We start from the raw sequence: 14,606 nt of genomic DNA on the forward strand, positions 1-14,606 counted from the left end.
CAGCAAGGGGAACTGCACCACCTTACCTTCAGGGTATGTTCAAACCATACATCACAACCCAAGCATTCCGTTCTGCCACCTCTGGTCGCTCCCAGTCAAAGCTCTTTCCTGTCCTGGCATCCCAATGGTGGAACAAGCATCTTAAATTGTAATTTGTATTTAATTTCACCTTTATTTAACCAGGGAGGCCAGTTGAGAACAAGTTCTCATTTACAACTGCAACCTGGCCAAGATAAAGCAAAGCAGTACGACAAAAACAACAACACAGTTACACATGGGATAAACAAACGTACAGTCAATAACACAATAGAAACATCTATGTACAGTGTGTGCAAATTTTGAATGGGGCATGCCTATTTAAGATGGTGAGGAAAGTTTTTTTTTTAAACAACCTGGCATCCTCTACTGACGGGATGAGGTCTATATCCTTCCAGGATACCCGGGCCAGGTCAATTAGAAAGGCCTTGGTGAAGTGTTTTAGGGAGTGTTTGATAGTGATGAGGGGTGGTCGTTTGACCGCATACACATTACGGATGTAGGCAATGAGGCAGTGATCGCTGAGATCCTGGTTGAAGACAGCAGAGGTGTATTTTGAGGGCAAGTTGGTCAGGATGATATCTAAGAGGGTGCCCATGTTAACGGATTTAGGGTTGTACCTGGTAGGTTCCTTGATCATTTGTGTGACATTTAGGGCATCTAGCTTAGATTGTAGGACGGCCGGGGTGTTAAGCATGTCCCAGTTTAGGTCACCTAACAGTACAAACTCTGAAGATAGATCGGGGGCAATCAATTCACATATGCTGTCCAGGGCACAGCTGGGGGCTGAGTGGGGTCTTTAACAGGCGGCAACAGTGAGAGACTTGTTTCTGGAAAGGTAGATTGCAACACCGCCCTCTTTGGGCAGTTCTATCTTGACAGAAATTGTTGTAGTTCTGTAAATTTCGGAATTTTTGGTGGCCTTCCTAAGTCAGGATTCAGACACAGCTAGTACACCAGGTTTGGCGGAGTGTGCTAAAGCAGTGAATAACACAAACTTAGGGAGGAGGATTCTGATGTTAACTTGCATGAAACCAAGGCCTTTAAGGGTTACAGAAGTCAACAAATGAGAGCGCCTGGGGAATAGGTGTAGTACTGGGGGCTACAGGGCCTGGATTCACCTCTACATCACCACTGGAACAGAGAGGGTTAGGATAAGGGTACGGCTAAAGGCTATAAGAACTGGTCGTCTAGTGCGTTCGGAACAGAGAATACAAGGAGCAGATTTCTGCGCGTGGTAGAATAGATTCAGGGCATAATGTACAGACAAGGGTATGGTAGGATGTGAGTACAGTGGAGGTAAACCTAGGCATTGAGGGATGATGAGAGAGGTTGAATTTCTGGAGGCACCAGTTAAGCCAGGTGAGGTCTCCGCATGTGTGGGGGTGGGACAAAAGAGAGAATGCCAAGAGTGTGCAAAGCTGTCATCAAGGTAAAGGGTGGCTACTTTGAAGAATCTCAAATATAAAATATATTTTGATTTGTTTAACACTTTTTTGGTTAATACATGATTAAATATGTGTTATTTTATAGTTTTGATGTCTTCACTATTATTCAACAATGTAGAAAATAGTAAAATAAAACCTTGAATGAGTAGATGTGTCCAAACATTTGACTGGTACTGTATATGAGAAGAACTGGGAAAATACTATAGTTCTCTAGGTAACACTTAATAATTAGATGTACACTTATTTACAATGACAGCCTACCGGGGCAACAGTGGGTTAACTGCCTTGTTCAGGCTGAGAATGATTGATTTTTACCTTATCAGCTCAGGGTTTTGATCCAGCAACCTTTCAGTGACTGGTCCAACACTCTAACCACTAGGCTACCTGCCACCCCAAACATCACAGTATTTCTACCAAACATACTTTGTATAGAACACTGTTCTAAAGGTTATTTAGCTATTTTGTGTCACTGTGGCAGCCAAATCTGCCTGCTTGCATGAAACACAGTGCTCCATCCTCGAGACAGCACGTAAGTCAGACCTACAGAGACAGCGCACCAGTCACTGGTATGGAATACATATCAGGAACTTCTTCATTCCTCCTCCTCAGACCTCACCTAGTCTCAAAACTCAAGTCTCACCCCTCCTCTTCAATCCTCACCCTTCAACCTATTTCGTAAGGCCACCGCGCAAGGTCAGATAAACCCCCCCCCCCCCACCGCAAAATGTATTGTTTATTTCATCATTTTTTGAAAACAGCTCACTTCTAGCAATTCTACACATTTTGCCATTGGGCAGAGAAAAAAAGTTGCAGATTTATAGCCAATCTCAGAGAAAATGTTTCTGTTTTATAAACATCAATCAGCACCCCGTGGAGAATAGTCAACAACAACAATAACAACAGGAACAGGAACAAGATTGTTTTAATAATAATAATAATAACATGGCTGTATGGCATTTAGTAGATGCTTTTTTCTAAAGCGAATTACAGTCATGCGTGCATAATTTTTTTGTATGGTGACCCCAGCGAGAATCTAACCCAAGATCATTTGATTAAGAATAACGTTGTGTTCTTTTACCTTACTGACACCCCTGCCCCTGTCCTCGCCATAGTTGGTCCCCAGGATCTCAAAGTAGATGTTGGGGTTGGTTCCGTTGTCTGTAAACTCCAGGAAGCCAGTCAGACCACTCACTCCAGACTGTAAGGCACAGCACAAACACAAACACAAAGAGGGTTTTTAGAAAATCCTGCTGAGATTAAAACTATTCCTCATGAGACTGAGACTGTACTAATATGGACACTGTACAAGAGTGATTAGTAAGGTCAAAGAAACTACCAAAGAAGTATTCCCAGAAAAAGTCATAAAACATTGAAAATGGCTTTAATAAAAGATCTCGTCACTCTGGACAATGTCTGCTATTTCATGGGCCCGTTGGAAAACGTGATAGATAATAAGACATCTTCAACCCTCCAGCCTAGACACTGTAAAGTGATTACCTGGTTTGATCCAGTTGTAGGATCTTAATTTGAGCCAGTTTGCTACAGCAGGAAAATAATCCTGGAGCAACAGGAAATGTGAATTATTATGTGGATTATACGTCATGGACATTTTTGTTGGGGTTGATACATTTTTCATGAGAACAAATCTAGTCTGAAATTTCTATGTGAAAATTACAAACTTCAGAAGTCTTTTTAAACCTCAAATACAATACAGTTTTAAAGTTTTAAAACGTTTTAAATTTCCTGAATTGCATTCTCCGGCAGTTCTCCTGTAACAGGGTGATCAAATGAATATCCTACACTTGTAAGTGTGGGGCTTTTTCAAGAGAAATACTCTCGCTTTGATATTTCCATTGATGTGTACAGAGGCTATGCCTCGCTCCCCTCACACCCCTTTCATAATTCAGCCTGCATTACACCTGCACTGATGGTAGCCCTGTCTGCAAGGCTGCGTTCGAGAGCACAGCAACGTGACCGCCCGCATTGGGAAACAGACGGTTTATTCATCTACATGCAGCCTGTTACATTAAAGTCATGATAATAATCGCCTGTTGTTCATTTACTCTTAATGTGTTCTTCTTTTGCTAAATGAGAGCAGGCTTAAACATAAAGAGTGCTCGGCAGCCACGAACAAAGCACCACACCATGAGTAGACTTTCATCTCCCCAAAGCTCTCCAACATCACAAACGAGTGCAGAGACCCCGTCCCCCTCTTTCCAAATTGTAGGTCTAATTAAAACAAAGACAATTGTTGTAAATGTATTGCACCAATACTGCGCTGACAGGATTAATTAGCTGTCCAATTAGGAGAGCTGAGCAGTATACGGGCAAGTTCACCCTAACGCATGCATTGAAAAGCCAATAAACAGCCCGTTCCGCTAATGAAGCCGTAGAACATTGGTCCAATGAGGAAACCCTGGGGAATGTAATATGGGCCCATTACGTGGCTGGTTTACAGTAAAATAACAAGGCATACGCCACATTAACATCACCACAGTTATTACAACAGCCGGCAGCAGGTGCAGGAGAGAACACCTCACACATACAACCAGTCTCAGGACTGAAGAGGGACTGAATTATTGGGACTCGACCTTTGTTGGCTCACCTTCCCTACGGCAGGGCCGGTGTCACTTTCACTGATTGTGTGTATGTATGTGTGTCTGTCTCTGTGTGTGTGTGTGTGTGTGTGTGTGTGTGCAGACACGTGTCGGCAGGTACAGTACAATCCCCAGGAGCTACGGCCACAGGGACGGAGAAGGTGTTAACATCACGTCCTGTCCTGCACTAACACAGCAGCTCTGGAGAGCACGATGTCACCTCAACACGACAACAACGCCAACAACACCACCAGGGCTTTATTCAATGCCTAAGACAGTGTCCCTAACTTCATATCCATTTCAAAGGTCCCCGCTGAGATAAAAGTGGGGGCAGATGAGATGACGTCCACCCTTGAAGGGCTATCCCTTGTCTGTCATAATATCACTTGTTTTTCACATTCATACAGTGGTTTGCGAAAAAATTCACCCCTCTTGGCATTTTTCCTATTTTGTTGCCCTATAACTCAGAATTTAAATTTATTTTTTGGGGGGGGTTTGTATTATTTGATTTACACAACATTCCTACCACTTTGAAGATGCAAAATATTTTTTTGTATGAAACAAACAAGAAATAAGACAAAAAAAGAAAACTTGCCATTTTTCAAGGCAAAACTGCTCCAGCTCCTTCAAGATGGTTGGGTTCCGCTGGTGTACAGCAATCTTTAAGTCATACCACAGATTCTCAATTGGATTGAGGTCTGGGCTTTGACTTGGCCATTCCAAGACATTTAAATGTTTCCCCTTAAACCACTCAAGTGTTGATTGAGCAGCATGCTTAGGGTCATTCTCCTGCTGGAAGGGGAACCTCAGTCCCAGTCTAAAATCTAAGGAAGACTGAAACAGGTTTCCCTCAAGAATTTCCCTGTATTTAATGCCTTCAATCATTCCTTCAATTCTGACCAGTTTCCCAGTACCTGCTGATGAAAAATATCCCCATAGCATGATGCTGCCACCACCACGCTTCACTGTGGGGATGGTGTTCTCGGGGTGATGACAGGTGTTGGGTTTGCGCCAGACATAGCGTTTTCCTTGATGGACAAAAAGCTCAATTTTAGTCTCATCTGACCAGAGTACCTCCTTCTATATGTTTGGGGAGTCTCCCACATGCCTTTTGGCGAACATCAAATGTGTTTGCTTATTTCTTTATTTAAGCAATGGCTTTTGTCTGGCCACTCTTCCATGAAGCCCAGCCCGTAAAGCCCAGTGTACGGCTTAAAGTGGTCCTATGGACAGATACTCCAATCTCTGCTGTGGAGCTTTGCAGCTCCTTTAGGGTTATCTTTGGTCTCTTTGTTGCCTCTCTGATTAATGCCCTCCTTGCCTGGTCCGTGAGTTTTGGTGGGCAGCCCTCTCTTGGCAGGTTTGTTGTGGTGCCATATTCTTTCTTTTTTTAAATAATGGATTTAATAGTGCTTCGTGGAATGTTCAAAGTTTCAGATATTTTTTTATAACCCAAACCTGATCGGTACTTCTCCACAACTTTGTCCCTGACCTGTTTGGCGAGTTCCTTGGTCTTCATGGTGTCGCTTGCTTGGTGGTGCCCCTTGCTTAGTGGTGTTTCAGACGCTGGGGCCTTTCAGAACAGGTGTATATATACTGACATCATGTGACAGATCATGTGACACTTAGATTGCACATAGGTGGACTTTATTTAACTAATAATGTGACTTCTGAAGGTAATTGGTTGCACCAGGTCTTATTTAGGGGCTTTATAGAAAAGTACATTTTTCCATTTCACTTCACCAATTTGGATGATTTTGTGTATGTCCATTACATGAAATCCAAATAAAAATCCATTTAAGTTACAGGTTGTAATGAAACAAAATAGGAAAAATCACCAAGGGGGATGAATACATTCGCAAGGCACTGTAGTCTGCATCCCAAATAACATCCTATCTCCTATATAGCATACTACTGTCATGACTGTCCTGATCAGGTCAGGTTACAGGAGACCACAACCCTACAGATTATCTCTCAACCCCAAAAGAGGAGGAGAGATCTAGGGGTCTGAAGGTGTGGGGGTTTTATGACCCCTCACACCCATGGTAAATCTTAGGCCACAGACAACATTCCTTTGTCCTGTTACTATGGAGAACCAGCCTCAGAACATTAAACATGCAATAAAGGGACTTTGGAACAATGGTTTCCATCAGCCACAATGGTGGTCATGACGATAGACGGAATATGAAAATGTATGTCATTTTCGTTTTGTTATTAAAGGTGAATAGATGACGTTATTACGAAAGCATTGTAACGTAAACAGTTTACCTAGTTTATGTTTGATGTTTATACATTGGATGTTGTATGGAAAATGTCCAAATCAAAGAGAATGTTTTGGTAAAGATGAAATGTGAAGTTGTCTGAAATTGGATTTGAGTCAAATCTAGACCTTGCTCTTAATTAACTTGGTACGCCCAGAGAATTGCCCTAAAGGCGGTTACGCCCACTTCTGACACGAGGGTATAAAACCTGTGCGTGAAGAATGTACAGATAAGACTACGTGACCCAAGCTGCAGCCGAGGTCTAAAAAAGTCAACGAACCCAAAAACGTAACACAAGTTTGAAGACAAAGAAATCTTTTTCTACCCAAGCTACGGATGAGTAGCTGTGTGTAAGCGGGTGAATTCAAGTCGAACCACTTAGCCTCCACTCCTCACCGAATCGGGGTATCTACACTGTTTCATTCCTAAGCTGTGAGCTCTGAGCTACAGAGCTGTCTGTCCTCAGAAGAGCCCTTCCAGAGCAAGGGAGAGGGAACAGACTCCTAAGCCCAAAAGGACACTGACATCGTGAGGACAACCAAAGACTTGCGCGGGAGAAGTGCGTCATTGAGCACCCTGAACTTTCCACACGGAGAACCCACGGAGACCTTCCCCACGTATTTACATCATTATATTCTGACCCATAAGAGCGGCAGTTTGGGGCAAGGCTAGGGTTAGAATAAGCATAGCTGACAAATTCACCCAAATGTATATTTCTCTCGTGTACTTTCTCTTTTTCTCTCTCTTTTAAATCCCCATTTTAGGTAACACGTGCCATAGTGTGTTGGCCCGTTATACTAAGTTCTAATAAATAGCCTAGAATGTGTTTTTGTGTATGTATATCTTTTATCATCATTTTAGCTTTCTAGTAAATAAATACTAAGATTGGTGTGGTACGAACTCATTGGTGAGACCCGGGTTTGTGCAGATTCCCGGATTATGCGACGTTCAGAACGAGACTGTAGAGGTAACTAATTAGCGGCTGTTGTAAAATCGTTATTCTGATATTCTTTGAGTTAATTTGGGAAATAGAAACTCAATAAAACACATTTTCCCATGGTGCCCCAGGTTAATGAGTTAATAATTGCTTGATTCAGTTAATCACGCAATTAGAAACCTTTAATCATTCGATGAGCAACAGTCGTCACATGAACTAATACAACGTCACAACACTACTTTCAACCAAAACCATATGGGCCCTTATCACAAGTAGTGCACTATATAGTTCATAGGGTTCAATTTGGGACGCAAGCATTATCAAGGACCGGGACACGATGTGGGTGCAATTATTACCAGGTAGAACAGAAAACTAGCAGTACTCCGGACCTCCAGGCTCGGATTTGAATATCCTTGGTCTATAACCTGGTCTGGTAGTCAGGAGAAACTCCTGTCTCTAAGAATAACCCCCTATATGGACCAGTACCTTTTTTACATTGTCCAGCATAGGCCGTCCTCCTTGCCAGGGCTTAGAGTTCTTGCGGATACAGGTGAGGCTGGCCATGCTGTGCCACTTCCTGTCCTCCAGCTTCCTGTGGAAAGTGTTGGCCAATAGCAGCACTGTGTCGTAGATGTAGCGGTTGGTGATCTGGGGAAAGAGGGTGGGAGGGAGGAAGTAGAGGGTGAGACAACAGAAGGGAAGCAGAAGGGGAGGGTGAGACAAAAGGGAGAAGAGGGAGAAGTTAACAGTGGAGCAAAAGAAAAAGGGGAAGATGGTCAACAGTAGTGCACTACATAAGGAATAGGGTGCCATTTGAGATGCAGACAAAGTCTGCTGCACCGTGCTGAAAGCTGCTCTGCACCCTGCTGAAATCTGCTCTGCTCTGCACCCTGCTGAAAGCTGCTCTGCTCTGCACCCTGCTGAAAGCTGCTCTGCACCCTGCTGAAATCTGCTCTGCTCTGCACCCTGCTGAAAGCAGCTCTGCTCTGCACCCTGCTGAAAGCTGCTCTGCACCCTGCTGAAAGCTGCTCTGCTCTACACCCTGTTGAAAGCTGCTTTGCACCCTGCTGAATGCTGCTGAGACGGCTGGCAGTGAAACATGCAGTGATCATAAGGAGTAGGCTGGCATCATTTGAAAGAAAATTGATACGTGCACTCGTGTCATTTCATCAGTTCTTTGATCATTGGTAAAGAAGCAACACCTAACACCTGTGATTTGTAGCTACATCTCTGAAGTTCTCTCTGCAAACACTCACTCCAACTACTGTTTGCATTACACATCCAGGCTGCTCCCAGTTCCCGGTAAAGGAAGTGGCCCTGGAACGATTAAAACAGCTCTATCTCTGTAACTTTGTCTAGGTTCACCCTTTAAAAGCTTCACAACACAAATCACACCACGCGCATCTTTTTAACACTACAACCGCTTGGCCTATCAGCATATAAGTACCCACTAGAGAACATTACCAAGCGTTCCCTTTAGCATATGCATCAGAAGAGGGGTTGGGGTAAATTCAGAAGACACATTTCAGTTGAAGGCATTCAGTTGTACAGCTGGCTAGGTATCCCTCTTTCCATTTCCCTTCCCATATCAACCCGCAAGGTGCGCAAAAACATACTTGTTAAATAAATGCTTGATAAATAGTGTGTAAACTATTGTAAAGGATTCTTGCATGCAGAAATATTTATGGGAATGTATCAATAAAAAAAAATACAATAGTTATTTGTTTTAAGTCAAGCATATGTTTTGTATAAATCTACAAAGTCCTAGACAAAACATAGGCCTATAGCCTATTTTAGTTTCCCTTACAATAAAAACAATACATTGTATTCCATTTGATCAACTAAATGTGTAGATTCGATTAGTAATAGAGTTACAGTAATGAATCAAGTCCAGTTACAGCTTCTTTTGACAAAGTAGAAACCAAATAGACCGCAATAATAATATATCCAGCCAGGTGTGCAGGTGAAATGATTTGCTGTATTACGCATGAACAACTGTAAAGGATTAATGGCATAAAGAAATATTTTCATAACAAGATATAAAAACAGTTGACTGCATTTGATACTGTTTTGTGCCTTTAAATATGAATCAACCACGTCTTCTCTTTATGTTTGGGGTCCACATTCAGCACACAGATTCAGGGCTTTGTTAGAGAAAGTCCCACAAATAAATCGGTTGCAATGCACACTTTCTTCGTTTGCACCTGCCAACTTGTCTTATTTTTCCCCGAGTGGGAGCTGTGGTGCATCGAGAAGAGGAAGGGCAGGACCTGTTTCCATGGCGGCCTGCTTGGCGGATCACAAACCTCACATGCCAGATCCAGTGGGATGCATTGTGCTGATGATGCAAACACTCTTATTTATTATACATCTGTACACTGTGAGTGTTGCTTTACCAATCTCCATCACTGATGTGGAGTACAGCTCCGCTGGTATGTTGTTCTGCGCAGAGGGTGGCAGCTCCTGCCTTTCTTTGTTCACTGTTCCCAGCAGGCTAGTCTTCTTTGCAATTAACTTGTCAGCCAAGGAATTTGATGTGAAGAAGTTGTCCTTGGTCACATTTCTGCCTTTGCACATGTAAGGCTCCACGAGTCTCAAAACCAGATAGTTGCTCACCAGCTTGCCCGGTTTCATCTTTCCCCAGATATGGAAAGCCATTTAGCAAGTACTTGGTTTCGACATCTGCGGCTAACCAAAACTTAACTGAAGTCACATGCACCATTATCAGTTTCTATCTGGTTTCTAGGGCCCATTCATCCATTTACGACAAATAAGCTTATTTACATTTTATGTTTATTATGTTACTAGTGTTTGCTTAGTAGCCAGAGCTATGCTACGGCGTGAGTGGGCATGTGCTGAATGCATGGACAGCACGTGAGGTGTCATGTCACAATGTTTTACCTGCATGTGACTATGAAGGAGGATTTAACAAAGCGATCCTCCTTTCCCTGCAAGATGATCCCATCTCTTCGTGTACAATTTGACAACTGATAGGCCTAATATTGTCACTCATCAGATTATTGTCAATTTGATCTGGTCTACAGGCTAACTCTTATTATATGTGTAATTAGTTTTGGTATAGTTTAGGTGCAGTTTTGGTATAGTTTAGGTGTAGTTTTGGTATAATTCCAGTGTAGTTTTGGTATAGTTTAGGTGTAGTTTTGGTATAATTCCAGTGTAGTTTTGGTATAGTTTAGGTGTAGTTTTGGTATAATTCCAGTGTAGTTTTGGTATAGTTTAGGTGTAGTTTTGGTATAATTCCAGTGTAGTTTTGGTATAGTTTAGGTGTAGTTTTGGTATAATTCCATTGTAGTTTTGGTATAGTTTAGGTGTAGTTTTGGTATAATTCCAGTGTAGTTTTGGTATAGTTTAGGTGTAGTTTTGGTATAATTCCAGTGTAGTTTTGGTATAGTTTAGGTGTAGTTTTGGTATAATTCCAGTGTAGTTTTGGTATAGTTTAGGTGTAGTTTTGGTATAATTCCAGTGTAGTTTTGGTATAGTTTAGGTGTAGTTTCAGTGGGCCGGCTGTGCAGGCTGACTTGCATTGTTTGTTTCCTGCTCACCAACTTGGATAGAGTTAAGGATGTGTTTTGCACTATTCTAAAGGCTTACTGCAACACATAGCATGTTCTCGTTTCCCTTTACAATACATTGGATTAGTAATGGAGTTACAGTTAATAAAACAGTACCATAACAGTTTATTTTTACAAAGTAAAAGGTAGAAGACAATAGTATCAACCTGCTAGGCACACGGTCAAATGATTAACATGAGCGCCAATGCTGATGAATAGGCATAACACAAACTCATCGTTACACTATTGTTGTTCTAAATTAAATCAACCTCTTCAACCTCATCATTCAGTTCACGCCTAATTTCAATTTGATTGTGAAGTAACTTGCACAATTATCGCCCATTCCATCCATTTGTTATTCAGTGGGCTGGCATCTTTTGCTTCGCTGGATAGAGTCAAGGATATGTTTAGCATTATTCTGAAGACCTACTGCCACATGTAGCATGTTTTCCTTTCCCTTATAATACATTTGATTAGTAAGAGAGTTATAGTGAACAAAACTGTCCCATAACAGCTTCTTTTTTACAAAGTAAAACATTAAAGAGAATGGTATCAACCCGCAAGGCTTGCGGTCAAATTATTTGCTGCTGATTAAATAGGCATAACACAAACTCATCATTACACTATTGTCTTTCTAAATTAAATCAACCTTTTCAACCTCCTTATCATTCAGTTAGGCCTAATTTAAATTACATTGTGAAGTAAGGTGCACAATTATCACCCATCCATTCATTTGTCATTCACTCAGTGAGGAGAGAGAGACTCATTAAAAAAACTGTTAAAGAGGCACAAAATCCTTTTCTGTTTGTGATATGAAAATGTTGACGACTGTAAATAAAACACAAACATTTAGGAAAAGTCAGGGAACGAGCAGGACATAGCTTTTTGGGGGGGCTGATTTTTTTAATTGACCAAATCAAACGTCTGTGGCAGTTGGGTTATGGCGGTTCTAGAGCCCAGACCTGTATCCCAAATGGCACTTATTCCCTATATAGTGCACTATTCTTGAGGGTCATAGTCAAAATAGTGCACTATAAAGGGAATACGGTACCATTTAATTTGGGCCACAGCCGGAGGCCGAAGGGGGAGACAGAGAACAGTTCATTCGGGCCCTGATCGATGGCCCTGTGATTTAGCACAAGCGTTGTCTCCGTTTGAATGGCTGTGTAATAAATAGAGTGCCCATTACGTTTGCCGTTGTTTATTAACCTGCAATGCTCGGGCACACTTGTCACAAAATTCGAGTGCCGTGTTCCAGCGCCCACTGTCCTAACCGGGGATGTGGAACGAGCATGGCATCCCCCTGACATAGGCTTTTATAGCCGGGAGGTCACCCATGCATCAAATCAAATTGTATCAAATTGTATTTGTCACATGCGCCGAATACAACAAGTGTAGACATTACCATGAAATGTTTACTTACAAGCCACTCCCCAACAATGCAGTTAAAAAGCAATAAAATTAACAAATAGATAAAAAATAACACAATAAAAAAAACACAAAATAACAATAACGAGGTTATATACAAGGAGTACCGGTACCCAGTCAGTGTACTGGGGTTCAAGAGGTGATTCATTGAGGTAATATGTATATGTAGGGTTTGTTTAGGTGATTCATTGAGGTAATATGTATATGTAGGGTTTGGTTAGGTGATTCATTGAGGTAATATGTATATGTAGGGTTTGGTTAGGTGATTCATTGAGGTAATATGTATATGTAGGGTTTGGTTAGGTGATTCATTGAGGTAAACATTTATATGTAGGGTTTGGTTAGGTGATTCATTGAGGTAATATGTATATGTAGGGCTTGGTTAGGTGATTCATTGAGGTAAACATTTATATGTAGGGTTTGGTTAGGTGATTCATTGAGGTAATATGTATATGTAGGGCTTGGTTAGGTGATTCATTGAGGTAATATGTATATGTAGGCTTTGGTTAGGTGATTCATTGAGGTAATATGTATATGTAGGGTTTGGTTAGGTGATTCATTGAGGTAATATGTATATGTAGGATGAAAAGCAGAAAGTCCAGGTAGATATTTAATTAACTGTTCAACAGTCTTATGGCTTTGGGGTAGACGCTGTTCAGGATCCTTTTGGGCCCAGACTTGGTTCTTCGGTATCACTTGCCGTGCTGTAGCAGAGAGAAAAGACTGTGACTTGGGTAGCTAACCATTTTTAGGGCCTTCCTATGACACTGCCTGGGGCGGCAGGGTAGCCTAGTGGTTAGAGTGTTGGACTAGTAACCGGAAGGTTGCAAGTTCAAATCCCCGAGCTGACAAGGTCGTTCTGCCCCTGAACAGGCAGTTAACCCACCAGGCCGTCATTGAAATAAGAATATGTTCTTAACTGACTTGCCTAGTTAAATAAAGGTAAAATAAATAAATAAATAAATAAATAGAGGTCCTGGATGAGAGGGCGCTCGGCCCCAGTGATGTACTGAGCCATATGCACCACCCTCTGTAGAGCCTTGAGGTCAGATGCTGAGCAGTTGCCATACCAAGCGGTGATGCAACCAACGCTCTCAATGGTGCAGCTGTATAACTTTTTTGAGGATCTCAGGACCCATGCCAAATCCTTTCAGCCTCCTGAGGGGGAAGAGGCGTTGTCGTGCCCTCTTCACAACTGGACTGGTGTGTTTGGGCCATGATAGGTTAATAATGATGTGGACACCGAGGAACTTAAAGCACCTAGCCATCTCCACTACAACCCCATCAATGTGAATGGGGGCATGCTCAGCCCTCCATTTCCTGTAGTCCACAATCAGCTCCTTTGTGTTGCTGACATTGAGGGAGAAATGGTTTCCCTGTCACTTCCCTGTCACTATACTAGCAGGGCTTACCTCATCCCTGTAGGCAGTCCCATCATTGTCAGCAATCAGGCATATCACTGTCAATGTCAGTTTTTTATTTTAACCTTTATTTAATCTTTGGGCTAGGAGACAGTATTTTGACGACTGGATGACAAGCGTGCCCAAAGTAAACTGTCTGTTACTCAGGCCCAGAAGCTAGGATATGCATATATGCATTGGTATATTTGGATAGACTCTAAAGTTTCTAAAACTGTTAAAATAATGGCTGTGAGTATAACAGAACTGACATGGAAGGTAAAAGCCTGAGGGCAAACCATCCAGAACATTATTTTTTGGATGAGAGCGCGTACTTTGTTGTTTATCTCCGGTAATGACAATAATGATTCTCCGCCTTAAATTTGATCATTTATTTACAAATTAGGGTACCTACATTTTTTACTTGTTTGGAGAAGTGTATTGGTAACGTTTGGGATTCATTTTGTATGCATTTTGAATGCAGCGCGCCAGCTAAACTGAGTTTTTGGGGATATAAAGAAGGACTTTATTGAACAAAATGACCATTTGTGATGTAGCTGGGACCTTTTGGAGTGCCAACAGAAGAAGATCTTCGTGTTGCCCAGCAACAGCCCCAAAACATCACTGCTCTAGAGGAGATCTGCATGGAGGAATGGGCCAAAATACCAGCAACAGTGTGTGAAAACCTTGTGAAGACTTACAGAAAACGTTTGACCTCTGTCATTGCCAACAAAGGGTATATAACAAAGTATTGAGATAAACTTTTGTTATTGACCAAATACTTATTTTCCACCATAATTTGCAAATAAATTCATAAAAAATCCTACAATGTGATTTTCTGGATTTTTTTCTCTCATTTTGTCTGTCATAGTTGAAGTGTACCTATGATTACAGGCCTCTCTCATCTTTTTAAGTGGGAGAACTTTCACA

At 41.8% G+C, this 14,606-nt stretch overlaps 1 protein-coding gene across 1 annotated transcript in view; it reads right to left on the bottom strand.

Annotated features, from left to right (window-relative positions):
- Window positions 1-14,606, bottom strand: part of LOC139411904 (glutamate receptor ionotropic, delta-2-like) — a 275,808-nt gene that overhangs the window by 185,595 nt on the left and 75,607 nt on the right. The window contains exons 5-6 of the mRNA XM_071158656.1: window positions 7,766-7,927; window positions 2,563-2,682 (exon numbers count right to left, since the gene is read on the bottom strand). Of these exons, the coding sequence (XP_071014757.1) occupies window positions 2,563-2,682; window positions 7,766-7,927 (282 nt within the window). The remainder of the gene's footprint in view (window positions 1-2,562; window positions 2,683-7,765; window positions 7,928-14,606) is intronic.

Source organism: Oncorhynchus clarkii, chromosome 6 (genome assembly GCF_045791955.1).
Source record: "Oncorhynchus clarkii lewisi isolate Uvic-CL-2024 chromosome 6, UVic_Ocla_1.0, whole genome shotgun sequence".
In the NCBI taxonomy this organism is placed as follows: Eukaryota; Metazoa; Chordata; class Actinopteri; order Salmoniformes; family Salmonidae; genus Oncorhynchus; species Oncorhynchus clarkii.